Below are 16,636 nucleotides of genomic sequence, written 5' to 3' on the forward strand. Positions count from 1 at the left end.
GTAAAACTCAGGGGTTGAGAAAAGCAATTTAATAGGTAAAGCAAAAGCCACACACACAAGCAAAGCAAAGCAAGGAATTCATTCACCACTTCCCATGGGCAGGCAGCTGTTCAGCCACCTCCAGGAGAGCAGGGCTCCAGCACGCGTAACAGTTACTTGGGAGACAAATGCCATAATGCTGAATGTCCCCCTCTTTCTTCTTAGCTCAGCTTACATATATTCAGCACGGCATCCCACAGCATGGAATACGCCTTTAGCTAGTTCAAGTCAGCTGTCCTGGCTGTGTCCCCTCCCAAATTCCCATGACCCCTCTGGCTAGCAGGGCCCGAGAAATTGAAAAGTCCTTGATTTACAATAAGCATCACCCAGCAACAACCACAAACATCAGTGTCCTGTCAACATTATTCTCACACCAAATCCAAAACACAGCGCTGCGCCAGCTACTAAGCAAATTTACCCAGCTGAAACCAGGACATCTTTTTAAAAATGGGGGGATTATTTCCCCTTTGCCGGTCTGTGGGAACCTCACTGGACTGCCATGACTTCTCAAATACGATGGACTGTGGCTTAACCACTTCACCAGTTCCCTCAGGACCCATGGATGCATCTCATCAGGTCCCATGGACTTACACACACGCCCCCTTCAGGTTCCTTAGGTGGTCTTAGACCTTATCTCCTACAGTGAGTGGTTCTTCATCATCCCAGTTCCTGCCTTTGTCTTCTGTGGCTTGGGCAGTGTAGCTGGAGTACTTGCTGGTGAAGACTGAGGTGAAAAAATCATGGAGTACCTCAATCCTCTCCATGTCCCAGGTAACCAGGTTCCCGTTTCCTTCCAGAGAGGGCCCACATTTTCTCACTCAATATACCTACAAAAGCTTTCCTTGTTGTGCTTGACAATCCCTGGCCAGATGTAATTCTATCGGGGCTTTAGCTTTCTTAACCTGATCCCTGACTGCTAGGACAGTTTCTCTGTGTTCTTCCCAGACTACCTGCCCTTGCTCCCACACCCCAGTGCTTCCTTTTTGTGTTTTATTTTGACCCAGAGCATCTTGTTCATCCACACAGGCCTTCTGGCATTTTTGCCCAACTTTTTCTTGAGCATGCAAGAGGTGACCCTTGAATATTAACCAGCTTTCCTGGACACCCCTTTCCTCCAGGGCTCTGTCCTATGGTGCTCTACCAAACAAATCCCTGAAGAGGCCAAAGACAGCTGTCCTGAAGTCCAGGGAAGTGATCTTGTTATGCACCCTTCCTGCCGCCCTAAGGATCTTGAACTCTACCATTTCATGGTCACTGCAGCCAAGGGTGCCCTTGAGTATTCCTAGAAGCTCCTGGATTGCCTATGCCCTGCTGCATTGTCCCTCTAACAGACACTGGGGTGGTTGAAGTCCCCCATGAGGACAAGGGCTTGTGAATGTGAGGCAGCACCTATCTGCCCATAAAGGGCCTCATCTGCTTGGTCTTTCTGGTTGGGTGGCCTGTAGCAGACCCCACTATAAAGTCACCTGTCCCCGCCCTCCCTTTAATCCTGACCCATAAGCTCTTGGTCAGCTCCTTATCCATTCCCAGATGTAGCTCCATGCACTCCAGCTGGTTGCTGACATAAAGGGCAACACCCCCTCTTCTTTTCCCCTGCTTGTCCTTCCTAAAAAGCTTGTATGCTTTCATTCCAACACTCCAGTCATAGGACTCATCCCACCGTGTCTCTGTGATGCCACTAAGATCACAGCGCTGCAAATGTGCACACATCTCTACCTCCCATTGTTTATTCTGTATATTCCTGTGCACCTGTGTTAGTAACTTATTCCAGCCAAGACTGAGTTTGTTACCATTTGTGGTCCAACAGCCCTACTCTCTAGGGCAGCAAGTCCACTTCACTGTGACAGAGCTACAGTGCTATCTGGAAGTCACTGTACAGCCTTTCAGGGTGGAAAATCACTAATTTTGCTGTTTCAGAAGTGCTGAATGCAAATAGGATGGTAGCACTAGGATATGTCTTAAAAGAGGTAGTACCAAAGGGACTTGTGTTATAATGAGGAAATATGGGCAGGAATATTAGTGGTCTCTAACAAGAACTCAGTAGATAGCCCAGCCTCAGGTGTAGGGTTGCAAGAAATCTCTGTATCGCCCTATTAGAACAGAAAGGATAGTAGCAGAACATTTTCAGAGTGATACAGCTACCACGAAATAAGAAACTTAAATTGCTAGCTTTGTTGCTGATTTCAAGTACAGCTAGTACCTGAAAGGCCTAGCTATACCTTTGGGGGGGGGGGGGGGGGGGGGGGGGGCGGGCACAGAGCAGGGCGGGGAACAACAACAAACATGTTGGGTTCCTTCCTCTCTCCCAGGTTTCACAACCTTAAAGACCAGTGGTCCTATGTAGTGAGTTAGCTGCATGGAAAGACACCAAAAAAAGAAAAATCAAGTTACGTTACAGAACTTAAAATTTGGTAAGTCTTTTCAGGACACTTACCTCACACAGTACCACTTCTGCTTTAACAAATTCCAGTGAGAAATTAAAGATGTGTGGTATTATTCAAGGAAGTAGGAAAAAAAAGTCCAAGTCAAACTACTAAAAAGACAGACCTTAATCTTTATGTTTCTAATGACCTTGAAATTGTCCTCTTTGCAGTTGACCTAGCATCTCATTCAAACAGATATTTTCCCTCTCAGTAAAAGACATTAATCATAGTGCTATTGCTGCAGAGCTTCCACATTTAAAGTCTGTGTTGAGGCTTTAATAAAATACTCAAGTATAATACCTTATCTGTATTTCTTTCTTAAATTGGTCTTTCATCCTAGTAAACTGAACCCTAGCACTTTACCAGTGATGACCCAGAATGCTGACTGTAGCCCTCTGAAGATTTTACTGTGCGTGAGGAGCACAGGTGCTGCCCAAGCTTTTCACTGTAGCATTTCAAAACAATAAGGCTACTGCATACCTTGAAGGCAAAGGTGAGTGCTGTTTGATCTGCATAATCTCTTTGGATTCACATTAGAAATGTGAATGCTGTTCGATAAGCATAAGCCTATGTTACCTCCCAATTTATTTTGGATAGTTCAGCAGATAAACTTTTCTGTGGGATTGATGAGAAAAGGAGAGGGGTAGGATTTTAACCACTGAATATTTTCCCTTGATCTGCCCACCTGTCACAGAGGAGGAGGGACAATAACTGTCAAAGTATTTTGGTAGAAAACTCAAGGTTATGAATGATAAAAATATATCAAGGGAGGAAGATGACTATGGCCCTGCAGCACTAGCTGAAAACACAGCATTATAGCTATGCTACCATTATCCAAAACATCTGTTTTGATCAAAGGACACAGAAGTAAGAGCAGGGAGACATATATATAAACAATATAAAGATGATCAGATAAAAACATTTAATGGGGGAAAGCAAATCAGGCTCTCTTCTGCTTGTCCTTAAATTAATAACGGGGGGTGGAGAGTGTAGAAAAAGCTAGAAGTTTCTAAGCTAAGTTGAGGAAAAGTCTTGATACAGATTTTTTTATATACAAGTCTTTAGTGTGCATACTATCACAATATCTGTATTAAGATCAAAACACCTGACAAAACATTCATAACCTCACAAAACACAGTGTGTAGTCCCTCTAAATGCTATTCTCCTACTATACATCCTCACACATTTCCTAAGATTGTGTAGGCTTCTACGAAGAAGAGTGGTTGTCCTACCAGTCTGTCTTGTACTCAGATGGGTCAGGCTTTCAGCTGCCTGTAGAGGAAAACAAAGGGGAAGTTCACTGTTAGTACATGCTTAGTATTCCCTTGTACCCTGGCTGCCAGAGTCAGGTCTTCTCTATCAGCCTTAGGACCATATATAATATGGACCATATATAATACATATATAATACACAGGTTCATATGACCATTTTTATGTTCTGCCCCCTCCCTTTCAGCCTCTTCCACCTCTAAAAAATAGAAGCCTACCTGACGGCAGCTGTGAGGCTCCGATACCAGTCATTGATATCTTCCTGGTCGCTGGCCATCAACAACAGTGTCTTGTGTGGAAAGGAAAGCTAAAAAGCAAACAAAATCTGGTGCCACTCTATGGCATTCCTTGCCAAGGCAGCAACTCTAAGAAAAGGAGAGCCATCACTACTGAACTCAGCTCAGCCCTGCATGCTGATTTCAACAATTTTCCTTCCCAGACAGAAAAATTTGGCATTGGTACTGGGAGAAACCAGAGGCTGGACAACGTAGAGCAAGCACTAGTCATGACCATGCCTTCCAGCCACAGATGACAGCTCACTTTGACTTAGCAGGGTATTTGAAAGTAGGCAATTACAGCTCTCAGCAGCTCTTCATCCAGTTTTCTCCCATACGCCGAGCTACCCCTAGCGGTCCTTCCACCACCACCACCACCTACAGATCGCAGCCTGCCCGGAGTCTTCCTTACCACAGCTTACAAGGACCGAGCTAACACAGACCCCAGGTGCTGCACCCGAGGAAGACCTAACTTGAAACCCGTACTAAGGCATCAGTCCTATCGAAGACCCTGCAGCTCTCAGGGAGTTAGAAGCACAAGCAGTATCTGTTGTGATAATACCCACATCTTTTCAGTCTCTGTTTTTCAGGGTTTTCTGTAAGCTTAGTACACAGTCAATGCAATGCTATGCGTTCACTGTCATGCTATGCATTCTTTGTCACATGAATCTGTGGCTGTCTTCCCAAAATATGTGGCTCTGGTGAGGACATGTCAGGGTCTTAATAGACCCTCTTCACCTAAGCTAAATGAATCAACCAGCTACCTGTACCCCAGAGTGCTGTGGAGGGCCTCCACCATGAAGGGAAAAGGACCTACCTCACTCACAAAGAGACGGGTTGCCCTAACTCAAGACTAGTTCGTTGCATTTACCATTGTCACCCTAATCACCTCAGTCCTGCTGCTGCTGAAACAGCTAGAGACCTGCATCGCAAGTGTGAATCCACTGATGCTTCTGACAGGCAGAAACAGGAAGACAAAACTGGCAGCAGTGGCTGAGACCCCACGGCTGCACTGCCGTTCAGAGAGACCTGGACAGGCTGGAGAGTCGGGCAGAGGAACCTCATGAAGTTCAACAGGGGCAAGTGGAGGGTCCTGCCCCTGGGGAGGGACAGCCCCAGGCACCAGCACAGGCTGGGGTGACCTGCTGGGGGGCAGCTCTGCGGAGAAGGACCTGGGAGTGCTGCTGGGCAGCCAGTTGCCCGTGGGCCAGCTGTGTGCCCCGGTGGGCAGCCAGTTGCCCGTGGGCCAGCTGTGTGCCCCGGTGGCCAAGCAGGCCAGTGGGACCCTGGGGGGCATGAGGAGGAGCGGGGCCAGCAGGTCGAGGGGGGATCCTCCCCCTCTGCTCTGCCCTGGTGAGGTCCCACCTGCAGTGCTGTGCCCAGTGCTGGGCTCCCCAGTTCAGGGGGGACTGGGAACTGCTGGGGAGGGTCCAGTGGGGGCTGCAAAGACCATCAGGGGACTGGAGCATCTGCCTGGTGAGGAAAGGCTGAGGGAGCTGGGCCTCTTTAGCCTGGGAAGGCTGAGAGGGGATCTTACCAATGTCTACAAGTATCTTAAGGACAAATGTCCAGAGGACGGGGCCAGGCTCTTCTCAGTGGTGCCCAGCGACAGGACAAGGGGCACTGGGCACAAACTGCAGCACAGGAAGCTCCATCTGAATCTGGGGAAGAACTTCACCTTGAGGGTGACAGAGCCCTGGAACAGGCTGCCCAGAGTGGTTGTGGCATCTCCTGCTCTGGAGATAATTGAAACCTGCCTGGATGCGACTCTGTGCAACCTGCGCTAGGAGACCCTGCTTTAGCAGGGGGTTGGGCTAGATGATCTCCAGAGGTGCCCTCCAACCCTGACCGTGCTGTGATTCTGTGACTTACACTGAGGAGCCCTCCCTGGCTCTGCGTGTGGCCAAACACTTTATCCACTGTGCACTGGTGAAGCGGGTAGACAGCCTGGCATACCAATTTGTTAGAGTTCAGCAGGTGCAGTGGGTGGCAGGGCTTTGTTGCAATAAAGATGTCAGAAAAAAGGAAGAACATCCTGCGCTTCAGTTCTTCTCCCTTTGAAGGCACCACCACAAGCCAGCCCTCTCGGATATACCGGCGCCCTAGGCACACAAGGGAAACAGAACAGTTATCAGATCATTGCTGGGGGCGGGGTGGGGGGGCAGCGGCAGAAAAGGGGTGTAATGAGACAAACAGGAATACAGTGAGCCTCCGTTGAAGGTTACCAGGTTCTACATCAATTCCAGCCATGAGAAGGCACCGAGCATCACCTGAGGCCAGCTCATCACCAGCTGATAGCACCCATGCAGAAGCAGTAATCAGCCCAAAAATTTTAGCATACAAGGAGCAAACTGAATCTGTTATCAATCTACTATGTTAATTAAGAGGATATGATGATTTGCAAGTCTGTTTAAAGAGACCAGAACAAAAACATGGTTTGAAAATGATATGCACACATTTAAATTAACATAAACCTTCCGAAATCCAGAAAACATACGATGAACTCTTAAATTGTGTTGACCAATTGTTTGTCGTTAGTGGTGAAACAGAAGTTAGCCTAAGTTTTGAACGTTTATTATTTTTCCCTTGTTCTATTTTCTTGTGCATGCCAATTGAAAAAAAAGCATGTTTCACAGGTCATCTAACTATACACAGACCTCCAGTAGTTCACAAACTACACAACACAGATTACTGTTCTAATGAGAAGACAGCAAAGGGGATACAAAACAACTATTAAAAGGAAGATCTGAATAGGCAACCTTATCAACCTTCTCTTAGAGTAGGGTCCAGTGTCATCTGCCCATAAAATGAATTAAATAAAGCAAAAGGCAGAGAAATTAGCAGGAAAGAATTAAAACTATTTGATAAACCTAGCTGTAAGCAGCAATTAAAAAAAATGGCATCTACACAAAATGGAATACAAAGCAGTAGCTCTAACTAGAAGGATTATTGTACAAGATGGCCTTCAACTTACGGGAATTATGAAGATACCTGCCAGTAAGATTATTTATTAAAAGGTAAAGCCATAGTAAGGTATTATCATCTGGCCTGGAAACACCTGCCAGAGAATTTCAGCCACTGTCTTTCACGGCTTAGCTTCTGGCTGAGCTAGTAAGTACCTTTTAGAAAACAAGACAATTGTGCTTTGATTATGGATTGTGTCTTACTTAGCATGCTATAGTTACAAAACAGAGGCAAGTGAATCCCTACTTAGCTTACTCTACGGGAATCCACTCCTCTTACATGAAAGTAACTAAGGAAAAGGTGAGGTGCAAGAATCAGTCCAAGTTTAAAAAAACGAATGGAAGGAAGGTGTCAGGACCATAAGGCTGGACTGGGAACTGTTTCCTTCAGGCTAAGCTGTGATCAGATACACTGGCATGCAGTCTGAGCTGGACAGTGCTGGAAGTATTGGGATATAGATCTGTGTTCAGGGTTCCCAGGGGCATGTCATTTAGGAAATTCTTGTGAAAGAATTCTGAAAGGAAGGCAAGGAAATATCCCTAGGGAAGCTAGGGATGGCAGAATGGTTGCTACCTTAGGGAAGCAGTTCTGGCAAAGATATATTTACCTATATATGGAAAGCAGGGTCTCTCTGAGACACTGCCAAATGAGAGACATCTAACTCCAAAGCTGCTCCTTTTCTCTTAATCTATAGCATTATATTTTCTCACCTCTCCCCTCCTAGCAACAGGATGCAATCTTAACGGTTCTGCAAACGCTAGCTTGTTTCTGGAAAGCTGGCCCAAAACTAGCAAGCCCCAGTTGTCTTTTACTTTTCTGCTTCTTGCATCCAATAGTGCCTATTTCACTCCAGCTAATGGAAAACACAACCAACACAATTTTCCATCCTAGATAATGGAAATGTGTCTGCAGACACTCAACACTTGTCCTACTACATGTCTCAGAATATTCAGAGAAAAAAATAAGTGGGCCCAATGCTTTCAAATGATGGCCATCTCTGGTCTAGCTATACTGTTTTGTGGTTGATTTTTTTTTTTTTAATGTCACAGGCTTATCTTATTAGTGCTGTCATTCAGAACAACTGATTTAGCTTTTCACTCATGCACTACCCCAATGCACCCAGGTTCCCCCACAACTGTTCAATGCTCAGGATAAGCAGAGCACACCTGTGTTAGCTCGCTTTCAGCTAGCGCCACCAAAAGGATTCTAAGAAGAATGGGGAAGAGAACTCTAAATTAATCTGTCCATTGACTGAGCATCTTCCAGAATAACCTCTCATAAATAACCCTTTTTTCTACCTGTGCTGGTTTGGCTGGTCTGGAGTTAATTTTGTTCGGAGTAGCTGGTATGGGGCTGCATTTTGGATTTGTGCTGAAAGCAACATTGACAGTACAGGGATGTTTTGGTTATTGTTGTGTAAGCACTGCTCAGCACAGAGATCTTTTCTGCTTCTTACACCACCCCACCAGCAAGCAGGCTGGGAGTGCACAATAAGCTGGGAGGGGACACAGCCAGGACAGCTGACCCCAACTGGCCACAGGGATATTCTGTACCATATGACATCATGCTCAGCATATGAAGTTGGAAGAATAAGAAGGAAGAGGGGGGACATTCAGAGTGATGTCATTTGTCTTCCCAAGTAACCATTACACGTCATGGAGCCCTGCTTTCCTGAAGATGTCTGGACACCTGCCTGCCAGCAGGAAGTGGTAAATTAATTCCTTGCTTTGCTTTGTTTGCATGTGAAGCTTTTGCTTTACTTATTAAGCTGTCTTTATCTCAGCCCACAAGTTCTCACTTCTTTTACCTTTCTGATTCTGTCCTCCATTCCACTGGGGGGTGGTTTTTCCCCCCAGAAAAATCCACATATAGAATTACAACCACCTTCACAAGTACCTGGAGGTGTGCCTTAGAGACCTTTATACACAGTGACTTCAACACTGCTCTCCAGCTGCAGCACTGTTTCTAGATGATCTCTGCAATAACAGTGTTAGTGAGGGCACAGGGGGCTTCACCTGTGTTCAGGTGAACCTTCACAAGGGGTTCACAGGTGACCTTTTCATAATTGCCCAGACTGGACACATTTCTCACTGTTTTTCACATGTAACTTGGAGTGTGCTCTGGGCATGGAGAGCACAGTCACACAAGAGATCATAAAGAAACCTGTTATCCAATTAGGTGATCTCACACACCATTGACTGTGACTTTATTAACACAAATAAATGTTTTTATTTTGGCACAATTTAACCATGCATTCTTCATGTGAAGTGTGTGAGCAGAAGTCCAGGAAGCTTGTAGCTTAAGGTAAAAAACACCACAGTCCTTGGGCCCTTGACACTCTGAAATCTATGGTTCCTGTGATGGAGTAGGGACAATACCACTACTTACACTCTTCCAAAATTATTCAATGTCTGTCTGTCATTGTCACCCAGAACTTATACTCCCAAAACCTCCTGGCTGTTGGAACGAACAGGTTCCTGTTACTAACTTTCTAACTACATGTCATCAGCCTCTCCTATCTGAATGCCAGGCCATTAAGCTGCTTCTTATCCTTACTAAAAACACAATAACAAAAACCTTTAAAAAATTAAGTGTATGAATTACTAATTATATTCCTTCACCACTTATCTATGGAATTTGAGCAGAAGGGGAAAACTCATTAATGTGAGTCGAGTCAGAGATGAAGGTGAGAATCTCCAGTTACCTCAGCTTGGCAGAAGAAAAACTCACCTGGACTCAAAACCTGAGTCTGCTGTCCTTTGAGCAGTTTCTGAACCCGAAGTAGTTGCAATGAGTTCTCTCTCTTATGAATGATGTCTTGGACCCATCGAGACACCTCAGAAACAGATTTCACAGCCTCTGAAATTATAGCAGCATATTCTGAAGCTTTCACAAATGAGTACATATTACACCTTATCTAACTTGCTGTAAAAAGAAAATGAAATTAAGCAGCAAATGTTTTAAATCAGGTATCAACAACAGATTTATGTGGTAATTTCAGCAAGAGATTGGACTAGATGGCTTCCAGAGGTCTCTCCCCAAGCAACACTTCCACAGTTCTAGAAAACATTTATTTCTCAATGAAACATTAGACACAAGTATTATTTCCTGGATTTGGAAGCAAACCCAGGAAAAACGCCCTACAAGTGGTGTTAACTACTAGTAAATAGGGCAAGAAGGACACGAATTATCCTAGAAAATTGAGGCACATGACCAGTAGAGTCATAGAATAGTTTAGATTGGAAGGAACCTTTAAAGATCATCTAGTCCAACTCCCCTGCCCTGGGCAGAAAAATTTTTCAAGGTTGCTCAAAGCCCCATCCAACCTGACTTTAAATACTTCCAGTGATGAGGCATCAACCACTTCCCTGGGTAATCTGTTTTGATGTCCATTTGGCCAATCTAACCCCTAGGCCAACTTCCCAGTCAACTACTCCATATTTTATGCCCAGTGTGTTCTCAGAGATATCTTGGAGACAGGGAAAAGATGGAGAAGGCAAATAGTAATCCACTAGAACCCCAGTAAGAGGAAGATTTTCTTCCTGTGGAAGTAGACAGAAGACAAGAATCAAAATATCATTAGCAAGAAGGCTAACACTGATCAAAGCCAGCATCTACAGGTAGAATTATACCTGCAAGCCCCTGGTGCTCAGCACTGTCTGGGTTGGTGTTCTCCAGCAGGTCTCTGAGGAAATGCTTGTACCTTAATAGAGAGAGCAGGTTTATTTCACAGAAAGATACTAGGAACAACAGCATCTCCTACTAGTGACAGAATAACAAGCAACACTCCACCGGGAGATTGGGTACACAGCTCCAAGCCTAACCAAGCATCTTTTAGTCACAATTCTTCAATCACATTCATTTTATCTTCAAATTTATCAACTAAATTAACCCAAGTGTTTTATACCTTTGCAAGGCTTTGTTATTTCCTGGGGATGTGATAAAAGCAACCTTGCATATTACTTAACTTCATGAGATTCTCTTCGCATTCACATAAAAATGCCTTCAATAACAGATGAATTTCTCTTTGAACCATTTTTTTTTTTAATGTCTGAATGGCAGCATTCATATTTTATGTTTCCTGCCCACACAAGACAAAGGCATTTCTATAAGAACTGGGAGCTGCCTTTTTCTTTTTTCCTCTCCAGTCTTTACCAGAAAGCATCAGATCTCAGCAAATGCTTTCTCTCAATAAAGTTGAACTATTTTCAGTCTGAAATGACAGAATAAATACCACATTGAATTGATTCATGAACCGGCAGAAGTCATATGACATGCAGTAGATGTAAAGCTTCAAAGAAACTTAAACTTGAAAGAGCTGATTAAGGAAAAAGTTAGACCTTCTGTTAAAAAGCCACCAATTTTCCAAACAGTTGGACACCAATAAATGTACTGCTATTTTACAAATGTAATGGAATGATCCAAAAAACTACAGCAAAAAGAAAGCTTATATCTGTCAAGCTGATTAAAAAGGTTACATAAAGCTACCCAAAAGGCTGCAGTATGCTCATTCCAAGTTATTTTCAAAGAAATTGGGCTCTCAATCTCTCAAATTTGCTTTATAATTTATATCAATATATTAACTGTGGATAAGACCACAGCTGAAGAGCAGTGACCTGATCTATAGCAGCAGCATCTGGGTTCCCAGCAGACTACCTCTGCTCTGTATTACACACATACCCACCCCAAGAAAAGGCTGCCTTTGAGCGCATGCAGCACAGACCTCGCACAGTCAGCTTGCCTCTTCAAAGGGGAGGTGAAACTTCAATGGGGGAACACAGCAATCCAGACTGGACCTGCCCAGGCTCAGATAACTGCAATAGCCACCAAATCTAAGAAAAGCATATGGCCCTGATGAACACAGGGGAACTTTCCTCCTGTATCTGGTTATTAATCTTGTCTCTCTCCAGAAGCAGCAACCTACAAGACAGGACTCAAAATACTCCAAGGTCAGCAACCCACGCAAAAGCAAAGCAAGACCATCTCTGGCAGAGAGCACCACTTCAGACAGCTTGCTTTTGTTCAGGGCCTAGCTTCAGTAATTTACCAAGATGATAGAAAGCCTCCACTTCAATTCTACCCAAAAGGTAGATGAAGGGCTTAGGAGTCAGGGCTAAACATAGCTACCTCTCTTCATCGTCTCCCATCCACATATACCAATTCCACCTTACAGGCATGTCTTCAGGTCTGTTTCATTGCTGCCCATACACTCAGGTTTTGAGACACATTAAGCAACTTTACCTCCCATAGCAACCAAGACACTGCTATGTTCCTTTTTTCCTTCTCATACTAACACCTTGAAGACTCAGAATTGCTTCTTACTGGTGCAGCCTCTGCAGGGGCAAGGGAAGCAGATCTTCTAGACTCCTCCCTTGAAACTGAGGTCGAGTCTCCTGGAGCTTCTTAAACCGTCGGAATGATTTATTTTTCTTCAACTGCTCCTGCATGCAGTAGAAAAGACATAAGCTTTGAGATTACAAAAAGAAATATGTGCTCTAGTTTGCACCAGAGCTTGGAACTCTAACTTACAGTTTAGGACTCAGTCCTAACAGCAAGCATCAACAGCTTATTTCGTGGCCACAGGGAAGCCATTGCCTTTCTCCTGACCACCATTTCCAACAGGTAATGGAAGCAATATTCCCCCTTCATACATGCACAGAAGTGTAAAGCTAGTATACGCAGCAAATGGAAATAAGGCAAAAAGGAATGTTGACTGAGATAGGAAAACAAGGAGTCCACCTGTGGCTTTTTGCCACTTTGGTGCAGGCCCACATTCCCACCACCTCAAGGCAAGTGTCCAAAACAGCTCCTTCTCTTGGGAAATCAGAAGTATGATCATATGCATGCCAATAAAACAGAAAGGAAACATCCCAGTACATCCTGCAGCTGGGAACAAGCACAGTCAAAAACTGGAAGTCAGGTGGTTTGAATTCCAGATACAGCTGTCAGGACTTCAAAATAAAAATATATCCTTCTGGAAATTCTTGGAAGACAGTTGTGTTTGGAGAGGTAAGCGAGAAGGAAAAAAAATCTCTTCTACGATAGGAAAAAAGTTGGGAAGCAAAAGGAATTCCCACTGTTAAGATACAGTTACTGGTAGTGGGAAAGACTAGGAAAACTGATAATTCTCCAAAAAGAGATCATTGTCACCTAGCATTCCCACTGCAAACTCTCCAGACTTGCCAGCCAAGGAGGTGTGGGAGTAAATACAGAACTCTGAGAAAGCTGTGCTCAATGTATGCAAATACATACACAAACATCTGAAACAAGCTTCAAAAATTTGAACCTCTAAGTAAGTTGAGAAGTTTTCAGCATTATGTTATGGAAGGAAGACTGAGAAAATAGAAGCAGCCCAGAAGAAGGAAGAAAACTGATCACTCCAGAAACAGAATAAAAAGGGGAAGGATGTAGCTGTTTCACAGAATGGATGAAAAGAGGGAAGAAAGAACATGAAGAATAAAGGGGATATTTACCTTCAAGGTTTTGTTTGCCTGCTCCAAGTTCTCTGCATAGTGGCCATAAAGCTCCAGATTCTGACAGAAATTTTCCAATCCTGGTCCCAAATTCCCTCTTTCCAGGTGAAGCAACAGAACTCTGTGCACAAGGAACAAAAATAACTCACGAGAGGTTCATTACTGATGACATTTTCTTAGCTCCCTCTAGTTCACTCCTATGCTGACCTTCCCCTATCAGTCTCCACCTCACACTCAGTTTCTGTGCCAAATACAGGCTTGGCGGTCACAGCATAAGCTACAGAACACATCCCTTAAAAATACTGTGGAGCAGACTTACTGCTAGAAGTGAATGCCTGTTTCACAAGGCGTTAGCTTTATTTCCTGAAATCTTACTTTCTCACCAGTGTAGGATCCTTCCCATACAATTACAGGAAGGATATCAGTGTGTTCACTTACTGGCTCGCTGAATATATAGATTCCAGGGGTCCAAATATGATTTCCAACACAGTAGGTTTCAGTGTCCCTTTGGCCTTTAAAATTGTCACAAAGAACTAAGTATGAAAAAAAAGAGAGAATTTCCAACAAGTAAAATTCATAGGTCACTTGAAGGTTTTGTGCCACACAGCAGAAGCAAGAAGTTGCAGCCAGCATACTCTAGCTCAAAAGGATATCAGATATTGTGAATGCCTAACTAATACACCTATCATCAAATATAAACCTTCATGGTAACTTTGACCACAACCGTAAACACGTGGAATAGCATTACAGCACTGATACAGTTCAGTATTTCTAGATGCATCTGTTCTTCAGTACCTTGTTCACAATCTATCTTTGATTTGTCTGTGCATTTACTTTTCATACATCTTAGACATCTTAAAGCAAGTCCTCTATACAATCAAAGGTTAAAGATTCATGTCTGTATACAGGCCAAAACCAAGCGATCAAACCCACAAGCTATTGGATATTACAGAGAAGGTAAAAGGAAAAAAAAAAAAATCAACAAAACCAACAAAACCCCAAACCTTCCCGCCCCAGTAGTTCCCATGCAGCAGGGATATATTAAGGCTTTGCTTCTGACCCTTTCCCATGGCAACACAAATAAGACACATGCTGTCTAAAGGTACCCACATATACAAAGGGGCTGAAATACTCACTGTGACCACCAAATCCAGCTGCTCAAGGTATTTATGTTCAGTTTCCAGAAGCTCCTTGGCTGTCCGGCTGCGCTTTCTCTCCCAGCGAGCCCTCTGCTCTTCCACAGTGTTTGTTCCAGCCATAAAGAGCAGGGACAAGTCACCCATGGCAGCCTCGGGGCTGATACGCTGAAAGGTAACTGATCCTGAAGAGCCAAGAGAGATGGACACACAACAAAAAGAGTAACCTATGCTTTACTATGAAAGAAGGGAAGTCAATTACCAACAGCTGTTAATAACAGTTTCCTTCTGTGTTCCTTCCCACAGGTACCAGAGCCCTGTATCAACCAGAGGAACAGTTTTAGACAGACCAGACTGAGAAAATAAAAGTAGTACATTATGATACATCTGTAAGCAAATCTGAGGTACACAGCCCCGCTCACAAACCACTGCTTCCTGTGCTTTGCCCCATTCTTTGGGCAGAATTCTCAAAAACTCATGGAAGTCAGTGGGTGGAAGAGGTACCGTGGGTAGAAGCCAGCCATAAGATTTGTCTTGGAGGAGGGGGAGGCGGGGGGGGCAGGGGGGGGAGCAGAGAGACAGAGGAAGAGAGAGCGCGTGCACTCTTTCTTGTTTTCCCCTGGAGGTTCCCAAGAAGCAAGTGGTTTGCATTATCATTTTCTAACAGTAGTTTGTGGTTTCAGTTGACAGAGACTAAGCAACAGCTGTGAATCCTGCTATCCACTTACTAACCAGCTCTGCTGCTGCTCTTCTCTTCTGCAAGAACACCGTGGTTTCGTAACAGGGAAAAAAACTCCCTTTCTCTGACAACAGATGATAAAAGGCATGTGTTAGCAGAGCAACAGTTAAATATTGCTCTGCCTTTTGATCAAAAGGCAGTGCAGGCTTGTGTGCACTTGCCATGGCATGAAGTCTGCTGTTTCACTGGAAGTTGAGCTACCGCTGCAAAAGTTCTAGCTCCCGTATGGACAAGCTACACCAATACAGAAAGATGCGTCATTGCAGAAAAGAGACTTTGTCAGTCTTCCAGAGACATTCCAGATAATCTAAATCAATGTCTGAAACAAAAGTTTCTTGAGTACCAAGACTCATTTAACGAGTTAGTGAAAGTCTAGAGAGCTGAGGGACACACGAGGTATTTTATAGCGGTAGGAGTTTCTCGGAGTTTATCCTCATACTCACAGGACCAGCCGAGGCCACAGCTTGGTCAAGCAGGGCAGACCTGGCACGCCTGTGGATGGGGAGGCAGCGCTGCAGGGAACAGCACGCAGGAGCTGACCTCGGCGTTAGCGTGCAGCCGCAAGGTACTCACCAGGAACAGACTGAAACGTGCCTTTAGCCCGGGTAGGTTGCAGCCGTGATTTTAACGTTGTCGTTTGTAACAGCTAGTAATTAAAAGAGACAAGAAAAGTTAAACCAGGCTTGTTCGACCATCTCCCACTCCCAGGAAGCGGTGCAAACACTCCCGTTATTCTGAAGTACACCGCGTCCTGGCCGCGTCGGGTGGGAGCTGCCCGGAGCCCACGGGCACGCTGGAGAGCACTTCACCCGCAGGCAGGCAGGAGCGCCCCAGCTCGCATGCCTGAGGCTCAGGGCAGGGACCACCGCGCACCCGCCTGCCCCACGATGCCCCACCGGCAGAACTCCCTGCCGCACTGCTACATCTCCCTGTTTTGAATACCCTTCAAAACCCCCCTCCGTTCCGGCAGCACTGGCGCTCCCAGCGCCCCAGCGGCGCTCACCGCCTCCGGGCCCGGGACGGCCCCACGGCCTCCTCGGGCAGACGGTGGCCGCGGCGGCAGCAGCCGCAGGAAGGCTCAGCCCCAGCCCCGGAGACCTCAGGGCGGCCCCCCAGGACACCAGGCCCGAGACAGGACCGCCAGGAGAGCGGCGGACAGCCCCAGCCGCCCTGCCCGCTCCCCTCGGCTACCGGGCCCACGCAAGGCCTCACCACCCATTACCTGCCCGGGCCCGCCGCCGCCCCGCGTTCAAACGGAGGCTCCGCCCCGGCGGGCGGCCCCGGGGCGGGGCGGAGCGGAAACGGGGCGGGGCGGGGC

General features: G+C 45.5%; 1 protein-coding gene across 9 annotated transcripts; it reads right to left on the bottom strand.

The window, feature by feature from the left end:
• Positions 1-16: 16 nt before the first annotated feature.
• On the bottom strand, positions 17-16,604 carry ARHGEF39 (Rho guanine nucleotide exchange factor 39). Of its 9 annotated transcripts, none has more exons than XM_056323929.1 (12): positions 16,541-16,604; positions 15,892-15,964; positions 15,758-15,810; positions 14,580-14,764; positions 13,882-13,976; positions 13,444-13,564; positions 12,293-12,411; positions 10,603-10,673; positions 9,701-9,829; positions 5,879-6,108; positions 3,950-4,038; positions 17-3,734 (listed from the first exon to the last, which is right to left on the bottom strand). In XM_056323929.1, exons 4-12 carry the CDS (start codon positions 14,724-14,726, stop codon positions 3,719-3,721), a joined length of 1,017 nt encoding a protein of 338 aa, XP_056179904.1. In that variant the 5' UTR covers positions 14,727-14,764; positions 15,758-15,810; positions 15,892-15,964; positions 16,541-16,604; the 3' UTR covers positions 17-3,718. The 9 variants fall into 9 exon arrangements, with proteins under 9 accessions (XP_056179904.1, XP_056179900.1, XP_056179899.1 ...); XM_056323925.1 differs by lacking the exon at positions 16,541-16,604 and adding an exon at positions 16,322-16,517 and having other exon boundaries at positions 15,762-15,810; XM_056323924.1 differs by lacking the exon at positions 16,541-16,604 and adding an exon at positions 16,322-16,517.
• Positions 16,605-16,636: the final 32 nt, after the last annotated feature.

This window comes from Falco biarmicus, chromosome Z, assembly GCF_023638135.1.
Source record: "Falco biarmicus isolate bFalBia1 chromosome Z, bFalBia1.pri, whole genome shotgun sequence".
Classification (NCBI taxonomy): Eukaryota; Metazoa; Chordata; class Aves; order Falconiformes; family Falconidae; genus Falco; species Falco biarmicus.

Coding starts and splice junctions, on each gene's coding strand:
- ARHGEF39 (XM_056323923.1), bottom strand. CDS start 14,726: ATGGGTGACTTGTCCCTGCTCTTTATGGCTGGAACAAACACTGTGGAA. Junction 13,977..14,579: donor AGCTGGATTTGGTGGTCACA/GTGAGTATTTCA, acceptor TTTCATACTTAG/TTCTTTGTGACAATTTTAAA. Junction 13,565..13,881: donor TCTATATATTCAGCGAGCCA/GTAAGTGAACAC, acceptor CCTTGTGCACAG/AGTTCTGTTGCTTCACCTGG.